This window comes from Tenrec ecaudatus, chromosome 6, assembly GCF_050624435.1.
Source record: "Tenrec ecaudatus isolate mTenEca1 chromosome 6, mTenEca1.hap1, whole genome shotgun sequence".
In the NCBI taxonomy this organism is placed as follows: Eukaryota; Metazoa; Chordata; class Mammalia; order Afrosoricida; family Tenrecidae; genus Tenrec; species Tenrec ecaudatus.
In genome coordinates, this window is record NC_134535.1 from 100,064,568 (window position 1) to 100,090,771 (window position 26,204).

Sequence of the window (26,204 nt, forward strand, 5' to 3'; positions counted from 1 at the left end):
TAGTGGAAAAGTTGGATTATCATTTAAATTCCATTTTTCCATTAACTTTTTGAAGCCTTCTTGTATAGAGGAAAATGAGATTGGTGCAAAGCAGTCGTTTCCCATGAACATAATTTAGCTGAAATTCTTTTTAAAGGTTGGACTTTTGTTCTTGAAAATGAATTTTTACTGTGTTTTGTGTTTATTTTGTTTGTTTGTTTGTTTTTTCCACTTGTGTTGCTTTCTTTTTGTTTTGACTGTGACCAGAAAGAAATTGGTTTGCAGGTGAACTCTTTAGGCAGAGGCTACCTGCGGTTGCTGCTGCAGCACCACACCTTACGGTTTCTGTGCAGGAGGAAAAGGCAGGGGGCGCCCCTGAATTCCTTTGGCTCCCCAGAGGGGGAGAATCCCACTCCCCCACCCACCCCGAGACCAGGTGCCACAAGGCAGAGGTCAGACTTGCCTCCACTGTCCAGCCTTCGTTTGCCCTGTTCGGATACCAGCCATTCCTCCCACAGCACTCTGCTTCTGTTTGGGGTTCCATAAGCCATTGCAATGGCCACACAGAACTCACAGACAGTAGGTACAGTTAAGCAGTCTATTGGAGAAGTTATCAGGCAGGATCAGAAAAGATCAGAAACAGTCCTTGGTCCACAGCAGAACCTCTTTTCAGCCAGCAGTCAGGTGTCTCTCTGGTCCTCTACCTCTCGGTCCCGCTGCCGCTTGCCCTTTGCCTCTGTGAGCTAGGAGAGGGCCACCTGCCGCACCTGCCCCCACCCGGCCTCAGATGGTGGCTCCTGTGCCTGCGCCCTCTCTCCCAGGGCTCCTCTGCTACCTCCACCACATCAGACAGGGCTCTCCCACGTGCTCACTCGTGGCTCTTTCTCTCTTCCTCTTTCTGAGATGACCCTCAGACTCAGAGGAATGGTAAAACTGACCGCTTAGCGAGTTAAGAATCCTCTGCACCTGATTTGAGTGATCTCACCCAATCTTTTGGTAGGAGTTATAGAGAAATGAGTAAAAGACCCATATTTAAGCAGTTTCTCTTGACCACAGAAATTCAGTGTTTCATTTTTCTTACAAATCACAATAAAGTAATACTGGCACAACCTCTTAAAATCTAGCAGGAGCCTCCTGACCTTTCTAGGCAGGCATTTAATAACTTCTGAATGTTCATTATTCACTACTGGGGTAAATGAAGCGTCGTACTGCATGGTGCTTCCTCTGCCACTTTCGAATGCAAACGTAGAGGAGCACTGTGTGAATCATGGGGTTTGTTGCTGCTACTGTTTTGAAAAAGCTTTCTAACTAAGAAGGAAAAAATCACTGGCAGGGAATTTTATACTATTTCATGGAACATAAAATTCACAGGGGCCAAAGAGAATCCTTTGTTGAGAATCCAGACATCATTTTGCCTATCCCATCTGTTAATTACATTTTTTAAATATTAGGAAGCATTTAAAGTATAGATAGGATTATAGAGAGACAAGGGGCATCTGTTAAAAATTTTTTTTTAACTCCAATTTAATTTCACATTAAAAGATGGCATTTTTTTGCCCAGCAGTGAACATATGACTATGTTTCAAGAAAGCTACATATTACTATAATGAAACTCAAGAAGTTTTAACATAAATTTATATGGGTTGTGAAATGAAATTAGGGGAATTGCTCCCTTCAAGTGCACTGTAATAGGCAGGGTGAAGCAGTAAGGTGACATAGGGTGTTAAGCATGTTTGTTTGACAAGAGAAAAGAATGTCGTGGACAAACTCACCCTTCCTCAGGAGGAAAAAAGCCTTTGGGGAGTATATGTGGGGAAGAACCATCATAACTCAATCTACTGAAAAGGGACAATAAAAACGGATCAGTGAAATATTTATGATGCTGTTAGCTGCTGTGAATCAGCCCCTGGCTCGTGGTTAACCCCGTGCACAATGAAACGAAGCACTGCCTAGCCATGCACCGTCCCCACGATCAGTTGGAGATTGGGCCGTTGTTGTGATGCTTGGAGCTTTTGTTGGCTGATGTTCATAAGTAGTTGCCAGGCCTTATTTCCCAGTCCTTCTTAGCCTGGAGGTTCCACTGAAACCTTTTCAGCTTTAGGTTGTCACTGTTGTGTTGCATTAAGTCAAGTTCACTCCTAGGGACTTTGTGAGAGAGCATTCGGCTTCGTAGCAGAGCGTAACTCTTGCTGGCAGATGGAGGTGACTGTGCCTGAGGCCTTTGCATGGGAACCGCAAGCAAGAATTCTACCTCTGAACCACCAGCGCCCCTGGAAAAATATTGATGCCATCTATTTTCTCTTCACTGCATTCAAAACTTAGTCTTTCCCACTGTGTGTTCTATCACAGCCGTCATCACGGCCTGCTCTCCTATTTAGTGTTCTGTACTACACGAAAAGACTGGTCTCCTCAGATACGAATTTCCTCTTGAAAAGTAGATGTTTTTTTTTTGTCTCGTGTCAGAGAAATGGTTAACATCCTTGGGCTTTTGAGACTTTAAATATACCTACCTTCAAGACTTTAAAACAGAGATGTTGAGTAGCTCCTGCCGTTTAAGTCTACCTATATTATTCTGTAAAGGCTAACTTTTCATTCTCCGGACTTTTTTCTGAATGCATGTTTAATTTTTCTCTGCAATGCCTGTGATCTACTAAACACTCCTAAATGAGTCCTACTAATGAGAAGGTGGCTCTTGCAAAGAGTGGGGTCACACACTTCACGCAGCCTCTTAGTTTTACAAGTGGAGAGGCATGAATGTTTAACGCGTCTGTGCACAAAGAAAGCAATGAGAGCATGTGCTTGTTTCTTCCTTCCCTTCAGACTGCCTTGTGGCTCACTGAAAATATCTTGGTTTGCCATCATTTTCATTAATGTACTTAGGACCACATGTTTTATTTAATAGTATAGAATTTCCTACTTAAGGAAAATACTATATATTGATTTTTCATTCCTGCTTCCCTGCTTTTAACAAGTATGAAAATCAATATTTATTTACCACTATTTTTTATTTACAATATACTGATTTCTGAAGAGCCTTTGTAAAAATAAATTTTCAAATTATCTGATTATCTTCCTGGTAGGCTTATAAGTAGAGGAAGCATTGTTTCATAAGGGTTAGCCAATGAAGTGTCTCTAATTTGTTACAAATTTAATTTTAGCCCAATCAATTGAGCAGCGCCTGATGAAAATGGATCACACAGCTATCCACCCACATCTGCTTGATATGAAAATTGGTCAAGGCAAATACGAGCGAGGATTTTTTCCAAAGTTACAGTCAGATGTCTTAGCAACCGGACCAGCCAATAACAAGTAAGCTTGCTCTCTTGAGCAGTTGGTTGAGAGTGATTGAAAAGTGGGATGTCCTGCTGCTTCAGTAGAGCAGCCGTGCTTAACTGTGTCTTCTTGATATAGCCCGCTCGAAATACCCACTGAAATTCCGTGAGCATTTGCCTTTTCATTCTATGATGGAAATAACCTAGAGATGTTTAATAACCTTTTTTCTGCTAATGTACACTGTTGCCACACTTTAAATGACTGTGTATAAATATAAACCTGAATACTTTATAATAGAAGTTTTACAAGGTAGGTTTTACTGTTTTGCACTTACTATCAAGTGCAAGAATTATGAGTCTTATTCTTCATCCAAGGAACCCTGGCAATGCAGTGGGTTACGCATTAGGGTCAGCAGTTCAAACCACCACGAGCTCTGCATGCAGAGCTGTGCTCTGCGACAGACTTTCTGCTCCGTAAAGATCTGCAGTCTCAGAAACACAGTGACAGTTCTGTTAAGTCCATTAGGGTCTCTGTGAGTTGCAGTTGACTCAGTGTGCAGTGGGTTTTTGCATTTGCCATTCTTCGTGGTAGATGATGCCATTCAGAAACCATCAGATTCTGATGTGAACTAAAAACAGTACTTGGTTTTAGAGAGTTTCTTGATAGAAAAATTACAAAAAAGAAAAGTGAACAATAAAAACTTGATCTATGAGAAGCAAAGGAGAATATTATTGGGAAATATGGGAAGTTGTGAAGAAAAAGGTTTGAACTGGAAATGAGCAATGCTGGAATTCAGATCATTGCTAGCCACGGCTCAGGAACCTTGGACAAATAGCCACTTCGCTATTTTCTTACCAAAATACTGAATGTGCTTTCACCTTAGACAACATCTGTGATCGCCACATTAGGGAGACTCAGGGAAGGAAAGGGAAAAGGAGGCAGGCACTAAAGAAATGGAGGAGAGCAAGGGAGAGGAGAGGGGATGGAAGAAAAGAAGAGAATGGGGTAGAGGGCTGAAGAGACAGGGCACCCAAAATGGAGGAGGCCCCAAGCTGCCCGACTCTTCAAAAGCCAAGTAGAGAATCAGACGAATAAGAAAGTGTATTTTGCCTTTTGACCCAAGTAAGTAAGGAGACGTTTCCTGAAAGATGTTTCTATCTCCAGATGATCTATTAAATTATATGGTTGCAGAATTTGGGGTACTTACCCCTTTCCTATGTTTGTCATGATTCCTTGCTAAAGAAAAAAAGCAACCATAGTAAATGATCTTTACAATATATGATGGTCATGCCCATTTATTTCATCTTTAAAGATAGTAAACACTACTAAGCTAGGTATTGTGGATTTCTTACAATACATGTACCTGTGGGAATATTTGTGTTCATATTTGTGTTATTAATATCACATTGTTAATAATCTGAAAGGAATGAAAACCTTGCCATTTTCCTGGCTGGGTAGCTGAAGAATGTTTCTGAAATGTGTTAGAATTACTAATTTATTTAGGTCCAAATGTGAGCTAAGTACAGTGATAGAAGACACATCAGAAGGAAAAAACTGGTTTGTGTGAGTTAGGAACAACACTTACCTGCTATTTTGTTTCCTTTAATATTTATCCTGCTAAATCTCCAACATCTTACCGATCTCAGTAAATTTTCATCTCTGGTTTATTTTGAGAAGTTACCACCCTCTGTTAGCCCCTTCGTTCTACTTTAAAGTGTACTTTAACTGCTCATGGAGGCTGCTCGTGCAAAGAGACAGGTAGTCATGGAGATACTATTGCTGATAATACCCAAAAACCTACTGCCACTGAGTCGATTCTGACTCATGGCAAACCCCTAGGGTAGACAGAGTCAGCCTGCTCTCTAGGGATTCTGAGACTGGGTCTTCATCTTCCTCTCAAGGAGTGGCTGGTGAGTTTGAACCTCTGACCTTATGCTTAGCAGCCTCGTGCGTAACCCACAGCATCACCACAGCCCCTGGCTGGTACTAGCTCACATTATTAAGCAGATTCTAGGCCAGCTTATCTGCTAATGGCGTTAAGTACAGTATTGCATTAATTTTGTAAATGAGATTCAGAGAGGTTCAACAACTCTCACTAAAATCACAGCTAGGAGATGTTGAAACCAGGATTTAAAGCTACGATTCAGTGACCCAAAACTCTTGTCCTTTGCTCTGCATATACTGTCTGGCTCTGTCATTCCAGAACATAAAAGTATAATTTCAGAGAGGAAATTAGCTTGGAAGGTCCCTTCCCTGCCCGCCCCAGGAATTTGAAGAACATAAAACATTGAAAGAAGGCAACTTGACACTTGCCTTTCAAACCTGTCTAATGAAATCCTTCCAGAATGGGGGAACCTCAGATGTATCTCACTTCTGCCTGAAACCGACTCTGTTAGAGGAGACTCGAACATGCAATAGTACTTTGGGAAGCAAGTTCAGTAGTCTCTTGAAGCTGTGGTTGATACCAAACAGTTCCCTTGAAGATGGTGTGTACTGTTCGAAATCAGAGACTTGATTTGTGTCAGAGCTGGGATTCGAACCCAAGACTCCTTACCCGGATCGAATGTTCTCTCACCATGTCCCATTTACAGAGGCCCTTGGGAGTTCGGTACCAGCATCCTTTTGAATATTGGGAAAGGGACACTGTACGGGAAGAATGACAGATTTTAAAAAAGTGTTGCTTCACTCTTTGAAATAGACAGGGTATATAGAGAATGATTCACTACAAAGGTGAAAGACTATATTTTAAAAATGTTCTGATCTTGTGCGCAATACAAGTGTTGGTATTGCTGTCTTGGAGAGGATTGCTACTAGAATTTAATATGCTGCTGACGAGACAGAAACAAATAGCTAAGAACTAATTATTTTTACTTAAATTACCTTAATTAATTTATAAAACTTAACCCTTCAGTGAAGAATTTTCCCTGGTTTTACAAACAGTGAACTTCAAAGTGTGCTAAAAGATGTTGATCACTGTGTGGATTCAAATTTGCCTATCTATGATACAAGATTCAATATTCTGTTCTTTAAAAGTGGGTGAGATTTTCCATCCCAATGGATTTTCCACTCATCATTAATGTTCATAACACATCTTAACTATTGGAATCACATTGATGTGAGTAAACTGTTAAATTTTATAGTTTTAATTTCCTCTTGATAGTAGTAGATGCTTATTAATTCACTTGGTAAGTATTTAAGGAACTCCTGCTATATTGATAGGCAGTATAGTCCTCACTAAGGAGCCCTGGTGGCACTGTCAGGTAAGTGTTGGACTGCTAACCTCAAGATTGGTAGTTCAAACCCACAGACTACCCCTTGGAAGAATTGTGAGACTGTCTGCTCCCGTAAAGACTTACAGCTTTGGAACCCTGTTTGGTGTTGGCAGACATTGGAATGGACTTGAGAGCACTATTCACTGGGAGATTAGCCATGAAAGAAACAGTAAAATTTCTGCTTTCTGGCATAAGGAAGCAATCGAGAAACTTACTGTGTAAAGTAATTAGCATGTCAGATAGTGAAAAGTTAGAAATATATATAAATGAGATACCAGAAGTAGGGAATGCTTGTTGTTGTTTGTTGTCACCAAATGGATCCTGACTAATGGTGACCCCCCTGATGGGACCTGCCCCTTAGGGTCATAAGATTATGACACTAAATCTCCAAACCAAGAAACCAAATTTCATGAAGGGGTTGAGTTGTACAGTAATAAGCAGACACGACAGCTTTTTTTTTTTTGAGGTGGGGGGGCTTGTAAACCTGTCACTCAAACTTTTGTCATTTCCACATTTTTAAGAATTTGAGCTATCATGAGTCAAATATGTCAGCCATATCAAGAAGGGTTGTGCAGGCAACACCATGCTCAGCTCTGGAGCCTGTTCTTCCTGCTCGTACCCATAGACAGCGACTCCTCACTCCTCCACCCTCCGCCTGCCATCCCCTGCAGTCAGCAATCAGTTCAGCTACTGGCTTCGTCATTCGCCCCGCCTGGTTCCCTGCTTCCCGCTACAGATGCCCAGCAAACCAGGATCCAGCATCAGTGACCTTGTAAACAGAGAAAGACCTCAATCTGAGAGAAAGTAGAGAACATTATAATGGAGTAGTTCAAGGGGACTTATAGATGAGACTGTCAATCTTAGAAATGCATAAATACATGAAAAAGAACAAAAAATAAGGTGAAAAGTAGGTTTTGTTCATATTTTGTATTGAGCAGGTCATTCTTTCTGTTTAAGAGAGTGACCACGTTTTGTTTATTTGTCTGTTTCCACCTACACCCTGTTGGGTGCGGTTGGCGTTTCAGTCGCTGGGTAAGTCGGAGTGCCACCACACAGCGCAGGAAAGAACGCCTTCGCCAGCAGTCTGAACACATTGGACTAGACAACGACATGAGAGAGGTATGTGGGCCACCCGCCTGGATGCCGAGAGCCGCCACTAGGTTCACCTCCCCTCGCCAGTGGGCCATCATTGTGGGGCTCCCCTGGCGCTCTTTTAACAGATACGCGCACTTACGTTTTAGAACGTTTGCAGCTAACAACAGAAAACACTGGGGTGGTTTTTTTTTTTTTAAAGTAACTTCAGTACATCTAAAAACAAGTACCTCTGTTGTACCACACCCAATCTCAGGTAAATAGTCTGTCAATGTGTCATTTTAAACATTGACATCGGTCTGTTAGTAAACTCATCAGGTTTAAATTGTCCTTCTGGCTTAAGATTGTGACTCAGGCAGAGATACATTTACCTGTGCACTCTCTTTGACTTTTTGACACTGCTTTTTAAAAGTGTTCTAAAATTTTGTTTTTAAGTTAAGATCCTTATGCTTTATTTGTACTATTTGAAAGTAAAACCGTCATCACACATTGGAATACTGATAAGTTTTCACTATATTTTTAAAATGCAGTCAAAAGATGTATTAACTATTCACTGAACTCAAATGTGTAGAAATAAAGCACAAAACATCATTCCAGACATTGATTGCTTTTTGTTAACCTGTTCGTGTTTATGATTTTAAGCACGTTCCTAAGAACTGAAGCATAACAAGTGCAGTGCTATTGTGTGTATGTGTGTGTGTGTGTGCTCCCTCGTTTTTGATATTGTTATCATGTGCATGCTTGTTTTGCTTGTTTCTCTTCTCCCTCCTTCCCCCTCCTTTCTTTTCTTTCTTTTTTGTTTTTGCCTTCCTGTCATTGGCACATCTCCATCCTCTTAGCCTTCCGGGAAACTTTTGGTCTGTCAGAACTCCATGGCATTCTGGGAGTGGGATGAGGGTCCGCCTCCTCCTGCACGACTTCCTAAAAAATCCTTCTCTGAGTGCTGCCTGGTATGTTCGTTGCCTGGAAGTGCATTGCCAGATGTGCCCAAATCTTGTCTTTGGTGTGGCTTGACTTTGACACTTGCGTGAGTATCCATAGCTCTAGAACACCTCACATCACCTTGTGACGTGAATTCTCAGCCTCTCCGTGACTCCGCTTCCTCTTGTGTTTGGTTCCTGTTTGTGGTGATGTGTGCTAATAAAAGGGTGGGGCAAGGGGAGGGTAGTAAAGCGTTTTGAAGAAGAGATTCATCTTCAAATAACTTCTTTTGCTGGGTTTTATCTCCACAACATTTTAATTTGATCAGAAAATCTAGTCATGCGCCATAGACTCTTGGTGCTCACAGGAACAGAAATGGTCATCTTGTCCTACTTGACATGATGTAACTAAAGGTACAAGGGACTTGGCCATATTTGAACAAACACGTAAGAGTGGAGTTGGACCTAGAGCCCAGACTCCTGCCTTCTAGGCCTACACTTTTTCCACTAACCTTACTTATGAGTTTTCACTAAATAGCCATTTACCTGAGGGCAAGACTAGCTTAGGACTCTTGCTTGTACGTTCTTTTTTACCCATCAAGACATATCAGCTTAAATTTACTTGACTTGATGTTTTTTTCTTTATTAGTCACCCCCAGTTCATGGAGTAAGGCAATTTATGGAGAGCCTGGTGTTAAAGAATTTACTGAATAATAGGATGTGTTTTAATAGGTGATCTGAAGTTACTTTCCTCAATAGAGAAGTAGACATTATTATAAAAATATCTCCTGTGGAACATTTGTCAGCTTTAGAGTGGTTTGTCTCTTAAATACCAAGAGCCCTGGTAGAACACATGGTTAGCATTCAGCTACTCCCTGAAAGGCTGGTTGGTCAGACTTACCCCAAAGCTCCCCAGGAGATCTCGTGGGACATTTCTGCTGTCACATGGGATAGCAGTGAGTCAGAATTGACTTGATGGCATCTAGAAACAGCCTCTAAATATTGTCCTAAAATACTTGGACTATTTGAAAGTTCTGCCCTGTGGTCCTGATGTCAGCATCTAGGCAGACTTTAATAGGTAACGTAGGAAGAAGAGAGTGCCTATGTCCAGAACTAATCACTTGGGCTGATTTGTTTTGCTTTTCTGGAAATAAGCTAACCAGAAAGAGCATTGCCTGGCTTTCTGCAGTCCATGGAGAGGTAGCACCAACTCTAGCAGTTGTACTGTGGGTCCACTTTGTCTCCAGATTGGTCACAAGCAAAGGCAGCGACCCTTTAACACAAGCAAGTGGCCTCCTGAATTTGGAGCCCACCTGGTTTTCAGGAGGTGGGAGGCATGTGTGACGCTCCTTTTACTGCACAGAGGCTAGCTGATATGCTTGGCTCACAAAACCAATTGTAACCAGATCCTGGAACTAGTACATTTTTTCTGGTTTTGCCATTATAACGTGATTAGAGAAAGGGTCTGAGTTGGAGATTACTACCCAAAGAGGCTAGAAGTACTGGTACATTGAGTCTCTTGGGAGTGGCAGAAACTGGGGATCTGAGAACCACTGGGTCTCCGTAAAACCTTCAACTAGTAATCCAGACACCAAAATGTTTTCATCCCAACCATGGCTCTGACTAAACACACTCCTGAGGACTTCCAACTAAAAACCTAAACTAGAGGAAGCTGCCTTTGAGTATTTACTGTAAATATGTCATGTACTTTACACTCTGTCTCACTTTGAATGAGATCTAACCTGGTGAGGTTATTGTCACTCTCACTTTAACAAGAGTTGACAGAGGGAGAGAAGAGAGTGTGCATGTCCTCGGCCTTTGATGCATTCGAAATTTAACTGTTGTACATTGACACTGATGCTTTCTCTTGTTGCACCTTGTGCTTGTTTTTGTAAGCTTAAATCGATAAGATGATCTGGTATGTATATATGAAAATGCCCTTTGATTTTTAGAAATATATGCAAGAGGCACGGAGTTTAGGGAAAAACCTGAGACAACCCAAATTGTCAGACCTCTCTCCAGCAGTGATTGCGCAGACCAACTGGAAATTCGTCGAAGGCTTGTTAAGAGAATGTAGAATGAAGGTATGTGTTAGCAACGCGAGGTGGGTACATTGATGAGCCTGTGACGCAGACTTCGTGTGCTCCTTATTGAGCTCAGGAACTCGAGCGTGGGGGACATGAGAGCCCTGCACAGCTTTTTCCCCTTTCAACCATGGTTCCCTCGTGTCCACCATGAGCAGATGTTGGTCAGAGGCTGTGTCAAGGATGTTTTCATCCTGGATGAAAGACTGCGCAGATTTTGTCATCTGGTGCTGTGAGAACAGAAATGGTACGCGTGGGTGACTTTAACCAGAACAACTGTGTGCTCTCTCATTTTAGGGGGCATTAAGTCTGAACTCAGGGTGCCAGCTTTCTGTCACCTCTGGGAGAAGATCCTTTCAACATTGCCCACTGTTTTGTTTTGTTTTTTTGAACTCCATATGTTTTCACATCATTCTTCCCCTGAGTCTAGGGGGTTCTCAGCGCAGGGGCCCCAGGTCCAAAATATATACTCCCTCCCCAACTCTTCTTTCTTGGTGATATTAGGTCCCTCCTCATTTCTCTTTTATCTCTTGTGAAATAAAAGGTGTTACTCATGCAAGGATGTGGCTTGAGTCAGGGGAGTGACTTGAGTAAGAGTGGGACTTACAACCCAGCCTAGTCCGGTCGCCTGCATAGGAGAGGGTAAGATGTTGAACACATGTCCCAGAATGGAGGATAATTCCATCAGATCGCTGGAACTAACCCCCAGTACTGGGAATCAAGACTCAGCCAAGTGGACACAATTTAATCTGTGATAGTGTACCTATGTGCAGCCTCCTCTCGGCCCATACATTCAACAACATACCTACAGGCTGTGCTATGTGCTTGTGTGTATTGCACAGACATTTATGTTTAATGGTGGTAACATTAGAAATTTACAAAACTTGAACAATCATGTTAGCCAATAACTTCCATTATTTATCTGAAATAATTGCTTGTGTACTTTCTCTACATAGTCAGAAAATGAACTTAGCTCAACTATTTCTAGCACGTTAAGATGCTGAGGGCAGTGGGAAGCCAGCATTACGTTGACCGGAGAGGTTCTAGATTCTGACAGTGTATGTTCTGTTTGGCTTTCTATGTCTAGTCAAGCTAGGCAGTAATCTGAATATTGTTGTACTGATTGTTTTTCCACATGAGGAGGTGCTTTGAAAATATTGTCTTATTCCCTCCTTAATGACCTTCTGTTTGTCTGACAAAAAAGTAAAAGTATGCATGCTACTATAGATCCAGTTAGTTGACTAGAGAGATTAAGACAATTTTCCCAGGGTGATTAAAAGTCTGCAGTTAGAAATGGAATGATGGGTGTCATGTCTCCTAATCCAGTAATTGGCATGTGGGTTTTTGGTTTCACCACTGGAGTGACCACCTGTGATGCTTTCAGACGAAACGTATGTTGGTGGAGAAGATGGGACACGAGGCGGTGGAACTGGGTCACGGAGAAGCAAACATAACCGGTTTGGAGGAGAACACCTTGATCGCCAGCCTCTGCGACCTGCTGGAAAGGCTCTGGAGCCACGGCTTGCAGATCAAGCAGGTAACCCGCTTGAGACGCTGTGATCGACCAGTTAGAAACCCGACTACGAAAAGTGACGAGGAGAAAGGATATCTCCGGAAGAAAAGATCGAGAAATCAGAGTTGGTATTCCCTAGTCACAGGAGGACTAGAGATGTTCAACAGGGATTTTACCTCCAGAAATGGAAATAGAACCTATGACCAAGAAGTGGTTTGGAGTCTTATCCTGAGAAACCCAAGAAAGAGGAAAATAGCATGTTCATTGCAGAAATTGAATCCCCCACAAGTTTAAAAAGCGTACCTACTGCCACTGCCTCTAACAGTTACTTGTGGTCAGTGGTGGATTTAAATAATTCAACAACTGATTCGCTGTTGTAAAGACCTAATCAACTGCCACTAAGTTGATTCTGACTCCTAGTGACCGTGTAGGGCTGAGCCAGAGTGCTCCAATGGGCTTCGGAGATGGAAGCAGACCATCACTTCCTTCCAGGAGAGCTCCTGGTGGCTTCGAACTGCCAACTTTTTGGTTCACAACCCAGTGTTTAGCCCGCTGGACAACCAGGCTCCTCGTTTTCTCGGCAGGTTCCACTAAATGTCTTTGGTCACTGTCTGGGGAAAATTAACTGCCCAGCTAGAATTAATAATTATTTCAAACAACCGTATTTCATTTCAGGGTGGAAAAATCCAAATGACTTTGTTGCTTTTATTACTCTGGTCTCCCTTTCTGATTTTGTTTCCCTCTGTTAATGCTCATTTTCCTTCATTCCTTCTCTTTTTTCCTTGCACCCTAGTTTTCTTCCCTTTTTGTTATTCCACATATCCAAACATATTTGCCAGTGGATGTATACAAACCACAATCTGGGTGGCTAGAGCTTTTTGATTCCATGGTTGGTAATGTCGCTGGTGCACGGAGCCCTAATTGCACAGCCAAGGTCAGAAGTGTAGTGCCCGCTCACGGGCCTTTTGGTCTAACTTTCCTCCTCCGCCGGACTATTGTCTGTCTTCTCAGGCAGGCGGAGGAGGACCTCCATAACACCTGGAATAAGGCACTTAGAATATCACAGTGGATGAGCTTTCTAAATGGCCATCTTAATTTATTTTTTTTTATTTTGGTAAAAATATATGTAACAGTATTTACCATTTTAACAATTTTCACAAGTACAGTGCAGTGACATTAATGATACTCATTGCTTGTTCAGGACCAGCAGTTTCCCTTCACCTCTAACAGAAGTTCAGTGTCCCCTAAACATTACATTTCCTCCCTCCCACCTGCTCTTGATAAGTACTAAGCAACTTTGGTCTCTATACATTCTCCCACTGTAGATATTTTATGGAAGTGAGACCATTTGAGGGGGCTTCAAAAATTTGGGGGAAAGACAAAATATAATGGAACGTTTTCTGCAAACCTTTGGAAGCCCTCCTGGTATCTTTGTTGTCTTGTGGCTGATTTATTTCACTCAGGAAGATTTCTAAGGTTCTTTGAGGTCATAGCTTGTTTCAGGACTTCATCTCTATTGTACATATTGAACTTATTTTGTTTATCCATTCTTCTGTTGTACATTTAGGCTGTTTCTACCTTTTGATTATCAGTAGTGTTTCAGTGAACAGTGTGTGTAATGTAAACGGTTTTGATGAGGATTTTTAATTAGTTATTTCTTACAAAATTAAAACTTTTATATACCCTTTACTTTCAGGGGAAGTCGGCGCTGTGGTCACATTTAATTCAATTTCAGGACAGAGAAGAGAAACAAGAACACCTTGCAGAATCACCAGGTGAGAGCTCATTGGTGTGATTTTAGAACTGGTGGCACTGGGCCAAATGAGGCAACAGTGCCCTAGTCTGTCTGTCAGTTGGAGTCACTGAGCTTCCTCAGACTTAAAATATGATTTATTAGCTGTGAAATCTGGGGACAATCACTTAACCTTTCTGAGCTTCACCATGCAAGTATATATTGCTTTCGCCATTTTTAGAATATGTTGTGTGCTTTTTTTTCTCTTAAAGAAAATTTTCATGGCCACCATTAATAATCTTTCATATATGTATATATCTCTAAAAATTACATGAGTCATATTTCTTCCATTTACAGAAAACAACACACATTAGACATGTCATAATTCGTTAAGAGTTCTATCCTTAAGCTAAATGTTATGCCCACTGTTTAGAACAACTCTAAATTCTGATTTTACATTTTCCACAGCAAAGAATTTCTTTTCTCTGTGTGTAGTACCTATTCCACAAAAAAGTAGAAATGGCCATGGAGCACTAATAAAAGATCAAATGTGTTATACAGAATCAGTCATTTGGGACTCTTTGAAAAGTGTGGATTGATTTAGACAATCAGAAGGGTATTAAAAGTACTATTTTTAAAAGCCATGAGCCAGTTGCCTAGTTGAGAAATAAAGTCCTGCAAAGTTTTAAGAATGCTGTATGCTCATCCCCAGCCCCATTTTCCTCCCTTCCCATAGAGGTCAACACTGCCTGAATGAGTTCACTATGGAAGCCTTGCTTTTAAATGTGCTAATGAGACAATAGGAATATGAATTTGGTACCAAATTGTCCTGTAGCTCCTCGATGTTCAGTGTCAATGTCTCCTATCCCAGGGTGTTATTTTAGCTGTAAAGATTCAGAGTGACTTTGAAAGCATTCTCTAGTGTTATCTCCCTACTGAAAAAGTGAAAATACATTGGCTTCTGCCCTAAAACTGTCTCTAACTGTTACCCATGATCAGTAGTGGATTCAAGTAATGTAACAACCAATTCGCTGCCATAATCACCATTTGATTAAGTATAACAAAATATACCAGAAGGAAGTTTATTATTTCATACAGTTAATTCTTAAATAAGAACAATAAAAGTGGCATACAAAACTAGATTGTTAATAAGAGTTTTAAAATATTAATGAAAACATATTAAGTCATATCTGAAAAAAACAATAAATTTGTCATTTAAGGTGTTTCCATATTGCTTCTTGATTGGCATCCTCACTTCAAATATTCTTCACCTTTATCCAAGCTTGTGTCATTTATGTGTAACCATCTTTTCACTGTAGGAGTAGGATCCCGCTCCTTTAGAGGTAATCCAGTTAGACAATAGTCATTGTGCTTGGTATGTTAGAGACGGCAACTGACAGCAATTGTCCTGACAGCAATTGTCCTGACAATATTTTTAGCTCTTTACTCTCCAGAATTTCATAATTCACTTATAATATCTCATGGGAATTTGGGGCATAGCCCAAAGTTGAAACGAATGCCAGCATGTCACCATCTGGTTGTTTGGTACTTTTTCTCTTTACATGTTTACTTACTGAAGTAACAAGCACAAGGGAATGAAAATAGTATTTCATCAAAAGTATAATGAGTTATATTAAATGAATGAATAAATATGACAAACATAGTTCCGCCTTAAATTTTTATACCTGTGGACAGAATGAGCATTACTGTGGGCACTTAGAATACACTATTGTGCAGATGAATGTAAACAAATAATGTTTTTTATGTAAGGAATTCAAATGTGTGATTTCCACATTGGGAGTTGCCCGGCCCCCACCTTAGAGAGAACCCTGGTGACAGGTGCCACGTGAACAACCAGTTCACACACTCATCCACACATTAGGTGTTGGTTCTGCTGGACCGGTGCGAACCAGCTGAATCCTACTACTGCCTGTGGGCAAATCAAACAGAGTATTGCGACAAAATCATAGAGACTTTTATTAAACAAAACAATGATAGTGTGGAGCTTTTGTTTCATGACATAGTCTCCATTTAAGTGTGTACACTTCTTCCGCTTAAAATAGAAGTTTGCTGCCTGGCTAGAGGGATAAGTTCCTATAAATAATGTTATAACACTTCTGGAGTTTTCATTTTTCTAAATCTTCTCTGAATTCTGTGCTCTTGGATTTACATCACATCAAAACATCAGCTTGGGCATCCTCAAGGGACTCAAATCATTGTTCCTTTTCAATATTCTTTGAGTTTGAAGAACAAAAAGAAATGCAAACGGGCAAGATCTAGGCTGTAGTACTAAAGAAACACACAGCTTTCCTCTAGTTCTTTAATGCTTCCTTCCCCCACCCCCACCCCCCACTATCATGACCCCAGTCCTACCTTACAAATCCAGCTAGTTCAGGGCATGTGCATTGGTACAGCTCAGAGCTCTAAAACGACACCCAGGACAGATAACCCTCAGGACCAATAATGAGAGTAGCGACACCACGAGGGTAGGGGAAGGGAGGGGGGACCGATCACAGTGATCTGCGTATAACCCCCCTAACTCTGTGGGGGACGGACAACAGAAACATGGGTGAAGTGAGATAGCAGTCGGTGTAAGATATGAAAATAATAATTTATAAATTATCAAGAGTTCATGAGGGAGGGGGAGCAGAGAGGCAAGGGAAAAATGAGCTGATACCAAGGGCTTGGTCGTTTAAGCTTTTCAGAGGAATGGAAAGGGCCTGTATCAGCAGAAGGATCCGAGTGGGGAAAACTGTTCACTGGTGGTGTCGTGGGTTACATGTGGGACTGTTAACCACCAGGCCAGTAGTTCAAACGCACCAGCTCCTCTGTACAGAAAGATTCACTGCCTCAGAAACCCACGGGGAGTAGGCGGGGGATCTGTTCTACTTTGCCCTGTGGAGTTGTTATGAGTCAAAATCGACTCGATGGCAGTGAGGGATTTTTGGTTTTGTATTTTTGTTTTTTTCAGCATGGACCACTTCATCTAGTAATTTGAAATCCTATTTCAAAGAAAAATGTTAATGCTATTAGTCTTAAAAAAAAATTCTTGAGCTCTGTCACCAAATTTTCTTTTAGAAATGTTGGCGTAAGGATACTTAACCATAAGCCTTGTTGTTAAACCTCTCACTGAACTTTAAATGGATGTCTACATCAGTTGGTGGGAGGTAGGAGTAAGGGAAAGAGATGGAAATGCGGTTCATACATGCTTATGGGGCTCTAACCCGGGAGCTTGGGGTCACTCTTCAAACTTTCTCTGTGAATTACTTGCCTGTGCAATTATAGACTGTGTACAATTCTATAAAAATATGACAATAGTCTCTGCTCTCTATAAGCTTACTGTCAGTAGTGTTGATTCAAGAGATAAGCAAAAGGGATTCCTGAGGCTAAATATTAAATGTATATATCTTGACAATGAAGGAGAATCAATTAATAGTAGTGGTAAATGGAAAAATACTTAAGTTGTCAAGGATTTCATTTTTGCTTAGATCTTCAATCAATACTCATGGAAGCAGCAGTCTCACTGCATTGGGCAAATCTGCTGCACAAGACCTCTTTTAAAGTATTGAAGAACAAAGATGTCATGTTGAAGACTAAGGTGAGACTGACCAGGCCATGGAATTTTCAGTTGCCTCATGTTGGTGAAAGTTGGGCACTGAATAAGGAAGACCACAAAAGAATCGGTGCATTTGACTTACGGTGTTGAAAGAATATGGAAAGTACTGTGGACAGCCAGAAGAACAAGCCCATCTTCCTTGGAAAAAGTGCAACCAGAGTGTGCTTGATCTAAGTGAGAACAATGAGATTTTATATCATGTACTTTGGACTGTTACCAGGAGAGGCCAGCTCCTGAACAAAGACCTCCTGCTGGCTAAAAGAAAAAGTTAGTGAAAGTGAGGAAGAGCTTCATGGAGCTGGATTGCCACAGTGACTGCAACAGTGGTGAGGTGGCACATGATCTGACAGTGTGTCGTTCTGTTGTGTAGGGTTGCCAGGAGTGCCACCTGCTCAAAGCTTAACAGCAGGAGCCACAGCAGTGGAAGTAACATCTCAGTCGTTAGGAATCATCTCTTCTTGGAGTAAGCTTCCTGGTAACCTTAGTTGGAATCAGCCTGATGGCAGAGAGAACTAATCTGACTTGTAAACGCTCCTTCCCAAGCCACTAATCAACTATTGCTGCCTAATTCGATGCCCTCATCTAGCTGTCCCATTAGCAAGTTAGCCTCAAGTCTCTGACTGGTCTTGGTTCTTAGCCATCTCTGAGGGCTTCGTGGGATTTCAAACTCATCAAGTCCTCTGTCAAACTCATTTCCTCAGCATCTCTCCCTCCTGTCCAATCAGGCTTCCTCTGTCCTTCTCTCTCAATTAATGGCACCTGAATCCTCTTGTCAGTCAAGCTAGAAGCTAGAATGCTCTCTCTATCTCATAGCAGCAAGCCCACAGGATATGACAACAGCACTGTGCATTGTCTAACATGTGCTAGTGGGCAAGGGGTTGGTTTGGTTTTAACATTGCATCATGCTTTACGTGAGAATTTCCTCTCAATAGTTTGTACACAAAATGTTTGTGACATTGATTACAATCCCTGCAGTTTGTCAGCACAGTCCTTATTTCTTCCCTGCAATCTCCACTTTCTTTAAATCCAATTTCCCTGACCTCTCACCTCCAGTTTTGGGCATATGTTACTCGTTTGGTCTTATGGACAGGTTTTATTAACCTCTTTGAACCTCAGTTTCTTCAGCTACAAAACTAAGATTAAAAATATCAAAAGAAAGTTAATTAGGAGTAATAATGCATGTTAGAATAATTTGCGTTGGCACTCTGAGGATTTCCTGTTAGTTTTAACTCTTTGGGTCTTACCCCTACCTATATCCATTCAGACGTCACGTCCTGTGGATCCTGCCGCTGTGTTGTTTCTTTACTGGTTTCTCTGGCTGCTGTGGTCAGTTCTCCCACCAACCGGACTTTGGGATAACTTTTAGCCCTTCTCCCTTACTTCTTTTTCTCAAATCTACCATCACACAGCCACTCCATTTAGTAATGAGGAAAAAATAAACGCTACAAGAATTTATCATTTTCAAAATATTCACCCTCTCCCAAGAAGTTAATGTTTTAAGTTAGTATTTGCGGATCTATCATTTAGTCCTAAATGGCCTCATTGACCTCAGTGAGGCTACACAGCAGGGAACTGGGCCTCAGAGGTTATATACCGTATAACTCATGTATAAGCCAAGTTTTTCAGCACAATGTGCTGGAAAACTGGGGTTCGGCTTATACACGGGTCCGTGGTATCCCAGCGAGGTGTAACATCTCGTGGGTGATTGCTGTTCCTCCGCTGTTCACTCAAAGCCCTGCTGATATTGCAGGGCTTGGAATGTTTGTTTACTCACATCTAACCAATCAGAGCGGCCCTATGACGTGGACGGCTCCAATTCGCAGAAGCACCCATAGTGATTTACTTATGCCAGCAGCTGAACTGGTAAGGATGTGTCTGTGGCTGCGCTCCATCTCTCCCCTCTGGTCTCTGTGTTAATTCACATCCCTCATTTCCCACCCTAGGCTTATACTCGAGTCAATCAGTTTTTCTGGTTTCCCAGGTAATAATTAGGTACCTCGGCTTATGCTCAGGTCGGCTTATATTCAAGTGTATACGGTAACCTGAGCATCAGGAGGCATTGTAGTTCAGTTCCAGTAAATTGTGTTAAATTCTGGGATACAAGTTCAATTTTACAGCTTTGTTAAAAAGAGGGAAGGACTCGGCAGTTTGCCAAGAGAGAGGATATTCTGAAAAGATTTCACACAGTGGATAAACTTCATTTTTTTTGTAGGGCTCAAAAAGCCCATGTTCTTAACCATTAAATTACACTACTTCTCAATCTTAACACATTGCGGACGGATCCCAAGTTTACACGGGTGTTTCGCTCACCATCTATTATGGACAGATCCCGAGATAACTCGTGAAGCAGCATGAACCTGTGTTCATTTCAAGCAATGGAAAGAAGAAATTTCCTACCAGAGCCTGTAGAGTTTGTGCTGCCATGGAAAAAGAAGTGAAACCAGGCATATTGCAAATTTTGTAAGGTACCGTTTCAGGGAAAAATATTATACAAAATACCATGCATTAAAAAAGTACTAGGAACCCTTGTTTATATATAGGTCCTATGCTAACTACAATATATTAAATAATTGTCACTGTTTAGGATAAGGTCTCCACAACTAATCAAACCAAAGGGCTAGGAGATAATATTTGCACAATGTTTCAGGGATAATATTTGCACACTTTGTTTCTCAATGTAGTTGTATAGTATAGTTGTATAGTAACAATAGTGCATTGTATAACAAAGGAGCATATCAACAAATGAACACTGGGGAACAAATAATGTATTTTTTGTTTGATTTACTGTATTTTTACTGTTTCAAAGTAATATGGATTATGTTGATTATTTTTACAAGAAGTTTATAATTTCATGAAGATTATAGTTCATTAAAGTAATAATGTTCCGCATACATTGCAAAATATTGTTTCATAATGTGAGATGTTTTATATTCAAAAACAAAGTTATAAATAAATATGATAAAAAGTTGGTGAGATATAAACCCATTTATGGTTTAATGCAAAAACATAACTAACAACTGAAAAAATACCTGGCCATTTGGGTAAGTTGGTTAAAAAACTATCTGGTCTTCAATGTGTTAAGTGATAGTAGACTATAAATAGGGAGGAAGATACAAGAACATTAAAGAGTGAGTCATAACAAAGACTCAAAATAGAGACATGAAAAACACAGCACTGTGTCAAGAACATTGACTAGTAAAGGGTGATTCGAGTTTAGGGTTCTGGAGATGGAAGGACGGCTAGGCGTTAGGACTGTAGATCAGTATTCATCTTCCCTGTATATCTTCATCATGTCTACTGCTCGGGTCTAAAACAATGCTTGTGCTTACCTGCATTGCGGATGCTACTGTGTTTTAAATGCAGTCTTCATTTAGAGCCTCTCACCTGCTCTCTGCTCCCAGAGACATGGCTGCTGCTCGTCGTGTCTCCCTCTAGCCAGCTTGCTGTCGTTTCGGCTCCCCTCTGCTGCCTTGCATGTAATTTTCTCAGCCCATTTCTTAGCTCTCGTGTGGCCATCTTTCTTCCTGTCTAATCACCTGGAGTGCAGGAGCATTCTCTGAGGCATTTCACCTTCCCCCCCAAAAGGGGTGTATGTTTTCATTAATAACACACTGAAGTGGTGACAGTCCCAGACAGAAGATAAACACAGCACATTCCCTGCAAGTTTCTGGAACAGTCCCTCCAGTCCATGATTTACTGGGTCTCAAGGTGAGCCAGCAGAAACAGCCCCCAAAGGGCCCAAACCTCCCAGGATATGGAAGGCCCAGAAAGTGCTGCCTTTAGGTTGGCCTAGCCAAACCCTCACCAAAAAGGTGCTTGTCTTTCTCCAATACAAATTTCACAAATATTTAGGTCTTCCAGCATTCAATCTTAGGCCCCTAAAGTAGAATGGATCTAAAAACAGCAGCTTTAGTATTCAACACATCCCAATTCTAATCCCTGAATTCTAGTTATATTGATATATTGGGTACTGATGATACTGCACCTCAGGCTTCATTTACAGAAGGGCAAATAGAAATAAACAGAGGACACAGAATTCCACAGCAGCTCACTAGCAATGAGCACCTCCACTACAGGACATCAGCCAATAGTACACTTAGCCATTGTTACTCAAAGGAATAAATTTTCATTATATAAATATGACTCATGAATATTACATTTCTAAGTGAAGGCTACTCACTTACATTTTACATACATACATATATATGTTCCAAAGAAAGGTATAAGCTGCACACGTTATAGAACAGTATCGTTGACGTCACCCGTAAGTAAATTCTGCTGAGGGTCATTGAATAATAGGTCCAGCAGTACAGTGAGAGGCCAGAATAAGAAGAGGACATGGATAAGGCTCTCCTTGCTGATGCCAGATGGATCTTGGCTGGAAGGAGAGAACACCATAAAGATGTTTCATTGGCTTCAAAGGCATTCGGATGTGTGGATCATAACAAACTGTAGACAGTCTTAAGAAGAACGAGAATTCCAGAACACTTCATTTTGATCCTGCGGAACTTGTACATGGATCAAGAGGCAGTGGCGCAAGGAGAACAAGGGAATGCTGCGACTTAAAATCAGGAGAGGTATGTGTCAGGGTCGTGTCCTCTCCCCCTCGCTGTGCTTCCTCTGTATGCTGAGAAAGGAATCAGAGAAGCTAGAGGACAGGAGGGAGAGTTCAGCATCCAGATTAGCACATGCTGACAAAGATGAAAGACTGCCGCCTTCAGTATGTTTACCACTCAAAGTCCTCCCAACTCAGTCAGTAGTTACATCATGATAAACAAGATTGAAGTTGTCAAGGATTTCATCTTACTTGGATCCACAATCAGTGCTCATGGAAGCAGCAGTTAGGAGCTCAAATGACAGATCACACTGGGTAAATCTTCTGCAAAAGACCTCTTTAAAGTAGTAAAGCAAGGATGTTACTTTGAGTACTAAGGTGTGTCTCACCTAAGCCATTGGTATTTTCGGTTGTCTCATATGCATGTTAAAGTTGAACATAGAATAAGAAAGGCCAAAGAAGAATTGATGCATTTGAATTATGGCGTTGGCTTGAATTATGATGTTGGCAAGGAATATTCAGAGTACCATGGACTGCCAAAAGAAACCAATCTATCTTGCAAGAAGGACAGCCAGAGTGCTCCTTAGAAGCAAGAATGGTGACACTTGGTCTCATGTGCTTTGGACATACCAGGAGAAGCATGGTGTTCTAGAGAAGGCCATCATGCTCCATAAAATAGTAGGTGCATCACAAAAGAAGGAAGACCTTTGACAAGATGGATTGACATGGTGGCTTCACTGATGGGCTCAGACGTAAGAACAGTTGTGAGGATGGCACAGGGCCTGGCAGTGTTTCCTTCTCACGCATATGGTCGCCAAGTCAGAACATAGTTTGGGTTCTGAACTTTGAACTAGAAACTTCTCAGGTTAGATCCCAACCCCTTAGATTTAAAAAAAAACAAAAAACACTTCCAGCATATAGTAAAGTAATGTCACTGAAATTCATGAACATAGAAGTGATTCACATATTTTAATAGCTTCATTTGTAGACATCACCCCCTTTTTTGTTATAACCCAGAGCTGCTCAGCTACTTGCACTTGTTCAGTGAATAGTTTAAAAATGGCTGCCCCTTGTTGCCACAGTTTGCTCACATTGCATCATTTGCTAAGTGGGCTTTTTTCATATTGTGTTTTTGGTGAAAGTTAGGGTCCTAGTTATGCTTCGTCTTAAATTTCCAAGCGCAGCCCAGATTGACTAGAGGAAAAATGACTGATGTTGTTTTAATAACATAGAAACATTTAGAGGAAGGATCTGAACTTTTCTATTGTCTTTAAAATTCACTTTTAAAGTAATTTTTAATACATTGCTGATATTTTTCTATACAGTGACCCTTGGACCAGAAAGAAGAAAATCTGACTCAGGAGTTATGCTGCCAACACTTAAGGTCTCTCTTATCCAAGACATGAGGTACTGGTTGTGTACATAGCACATGGCAATGGCTTTTCCTATGATGGCTTGCTCCTAAATTGTGCTTAAAAAAAAGAATGTGTATATCTTATTCTCTCAAGCTTATATATTCTGAAGAAACCACTTTTATGCTTTGTCATTTTGTCTGCTTTAGTTTTACACTGTTATATTCATTCCTTACATTAAACAGAAAAGGAAAATGTAGCCAAGAAGAGTTTGAAAGGCTCCCTAAACTTTAACTCCTTTTGTTCTGTTCGCTTGTTTGGTTTGTTCAATACCTACTGCTTACATTTATGGAAAAGGATTTTTCTCTTTCAATCCCACTTTTCCATGAACTTGGTTAAACCCTCTCAGACCAAAAATATGAAAATGATAAGTTACTTGGTTTGGGAAAAAAATGGTGTCAGGTATATTAGCTTTAAGCATATATAAATTGGAGAATTACCACTCCCAGGTAATGAAATTAGAAATCTTTACAAGGCATCAAAATATCTTAAAATAGATTTACTGAAGAAGTTCGGCGAAGACTTTTGTCTCTCAAAAATGTAAGTACACTACTTAACCACCTCTTAAATGTGGGTTTAATAAAGGTGGACATTATAATAAATATAGCACTTATAACTCTTAGGGTACGCTTTGTGAATATTTGTTGTGGATGTTTATATGGTTTTTCAAATATTTGTGAAAGGAAAGCTAGACGTGGCAGCATGGACAATGGTGACACATCTTTGCTTGACCACTTACTGGGGTTTGACAGATCTGTCTAAAATGCTCCTTAGAGGTAAGGATGGTGAGACTGTGTCTGACACATGTAGGACATGCTGTGAGGAGAGATCCGCCCTGGAGAATCATATGCTTGGTGAAGTAGCAAGAGGGCAGCAAAAAATGGGAAGCCCTCAACAAGAGGGATTGACACCGTGCCTCCTACCACGATTCAAACGTAAAGGCACAGCTGTGAGGATGGCCGGGCACACCCATCCATGTTTTCTTCTTTTGCAGGGTAGGATGCTACCAGTTGGAACCAACTCAATGGCACTTAACAATAGTGTGGAACATGAAACAATGTTCATAAGTTCTCTAGACCTTATATGTACCATATTTAAAATAGACTTAGAAACACTTTATACCCAATGGAACACCAAAACTGACCAATTACCTCATGAGAGACTTCTGCACCTTATTTGCATACTCCCACCCAGTTTGATCCAGTTGTTTGGTGGGAGTTTCAAAGACAACAAATAGAACAGCCATACCAAGTCATTGAAATTCACCACACGTCTTTACCAATTCTCATACTGACTATCCCTTTGAAGACACTTTGTACTTTTTTGCTTTGCTCTCGTCTGTTTCAATAGCCACTCAGAACTCACAGGTAATACCGTCTTAAAGTTTATTAGGGTGGTTATCCAGGTACAAGGTCTTTGATTGGGGCATCTTCTCAGTTTTACCTCAGGCTTGCCTCTCTCTGGTCCTTGGCTGCTTTGCCACAAACTAAATGTTTTACAGCTCTTTTAGATATGCTGATAGATGCCCAAAGGTCACTCTACTCTAAGCCTCAGCCCGCGGGTGCTTGGCTCAGATCCTGTGGGTTGGCAAAACTAGCTCTCCGATAAGTGCCGGGAGGCACCCTGCTCACCAGGAAGCCTCCTGCCTGAAGGCACCTAGCTTTACTTGTTGCACTGGTCAGGAAACCCAGCACGCTGCCTCATGCTCCTATTGCTGCTGCTCCCGCTGCCTGCCACCACTTCTCTGGTGTCACAGCTTTCTACCTCCGGAATCTGGGACATACAGCCCACAGGCCCCTACAGTTCCAAAGGCTGTGGTTCGCTCTTGACTCTTCTTTTTGACAGTATGGAGAGCCCCGCTTTCCACCGCTAAGATGGCTTACTTTAAACCCAGCCAAGGGCAAAACTGACCAATCTCCCCAGTAGACTTCTACACACCCACTGTCTGTATGATCCCACCCAATCATGTGGTGGGAATCCCAAAGACTAAATAGCAAGGCTAGCCATATCAAGTAATGCACTGCTCTACTGCTTGTTTCAGCCTAAATATACTTCAGTATAACTTTTGATAACCAACATTTGTTCAGGACTGATGCCCTATAATTTCTTTCTTGAATATTACTTTGGCTTTCAAGTTTCAGACTTTGTCTTGAAAAGAAGTCTAAAAAACCCTTGAGTTTTGTAATATGTAGTTTGGGCTACATGATAAAAGCTTTTGATAAAAGCTTATATTTGCTTACTTTCAAAGGTGTACAGTGAAGCAGAAAAGCACTGCCAGAGAACACCATCCATGTTCCTGTGTTTTAGTGACATGTATGGTGGCTCTCTTTTGAGGACTTCATATTTCATGTGTTAGGTCTTTTGCTTTGTAAGCTTAGGAACCAATTGTGCGTGTGTGTGTGTGTGTGTGTGTACCTTAGGGATAATTAGAAAGTACTGACTCCTGCGAGCCAAAAAACTTACTTCAAACAAAACACACAGAGAGAGAGAGACTACAGATACCTCAAAGAAATAAGAAATCATTTGGGTGTGTTTGAGGCATCTTTCCATTCTGATCAAAATCACTTAAGAGCAAAGTCACAAGAAGCTGATGAATCCAACTTGTTATTTCCCTAAGCAGGTGAACGGCACGGTACACATTTCTGTTTTCTCCTCGCTGCTGTGGGTACTCTCTCCCTGGAAGCAGAAGTAAGGCAGCGTGCTGTGTCCCTCTGGGCTGAAGCCGCCTGAGGCATGCAGCTCTGCCCTGGGGACCT

General features: G+C 41.2%; 1 protein-coding gene across 3 annotated transcripts in view; it reads left to right on the forward strand.

The window, feature by feature from the left end:
* Window positions 1-26,204, forward strand: part of DENND5B (DENN domain containing 5B) — a 171,872-nt gene that overhangs the window by 112,519 nt on the left and 33,149 nt on the right. For all 3 annotated transcript variants that reach the window (XM_075551910.1, XM_075551911.1, XM_075551909.1), the window contains 6 exons: window positions 3,138-3,288; window positions 7,550-7,643; window positions 10,489-10,620; window positions 12,005-12,157; window positions 13,830-13,908; window positions 23,362-23,443. In XM_075551910.1, coding sequence (XP_075408025.1) covers window positions 3,138-3,288; window positions 7,550-7,643; window positions 10,489-10,620; window positions 12,005-12,157; window positions 13,830-13,908; window positions 23,362-23,443 — 691 coding nt within the window. The remainder of the gene's footprint in view (window positions 1-3,137; window positions 3,289-7,549; window positions 7,644-10,488; window positions 10,621-12,004; window positions 12,158-13,829; window positions 13,909-23,361; window positions 23,444-26,204) is intronic.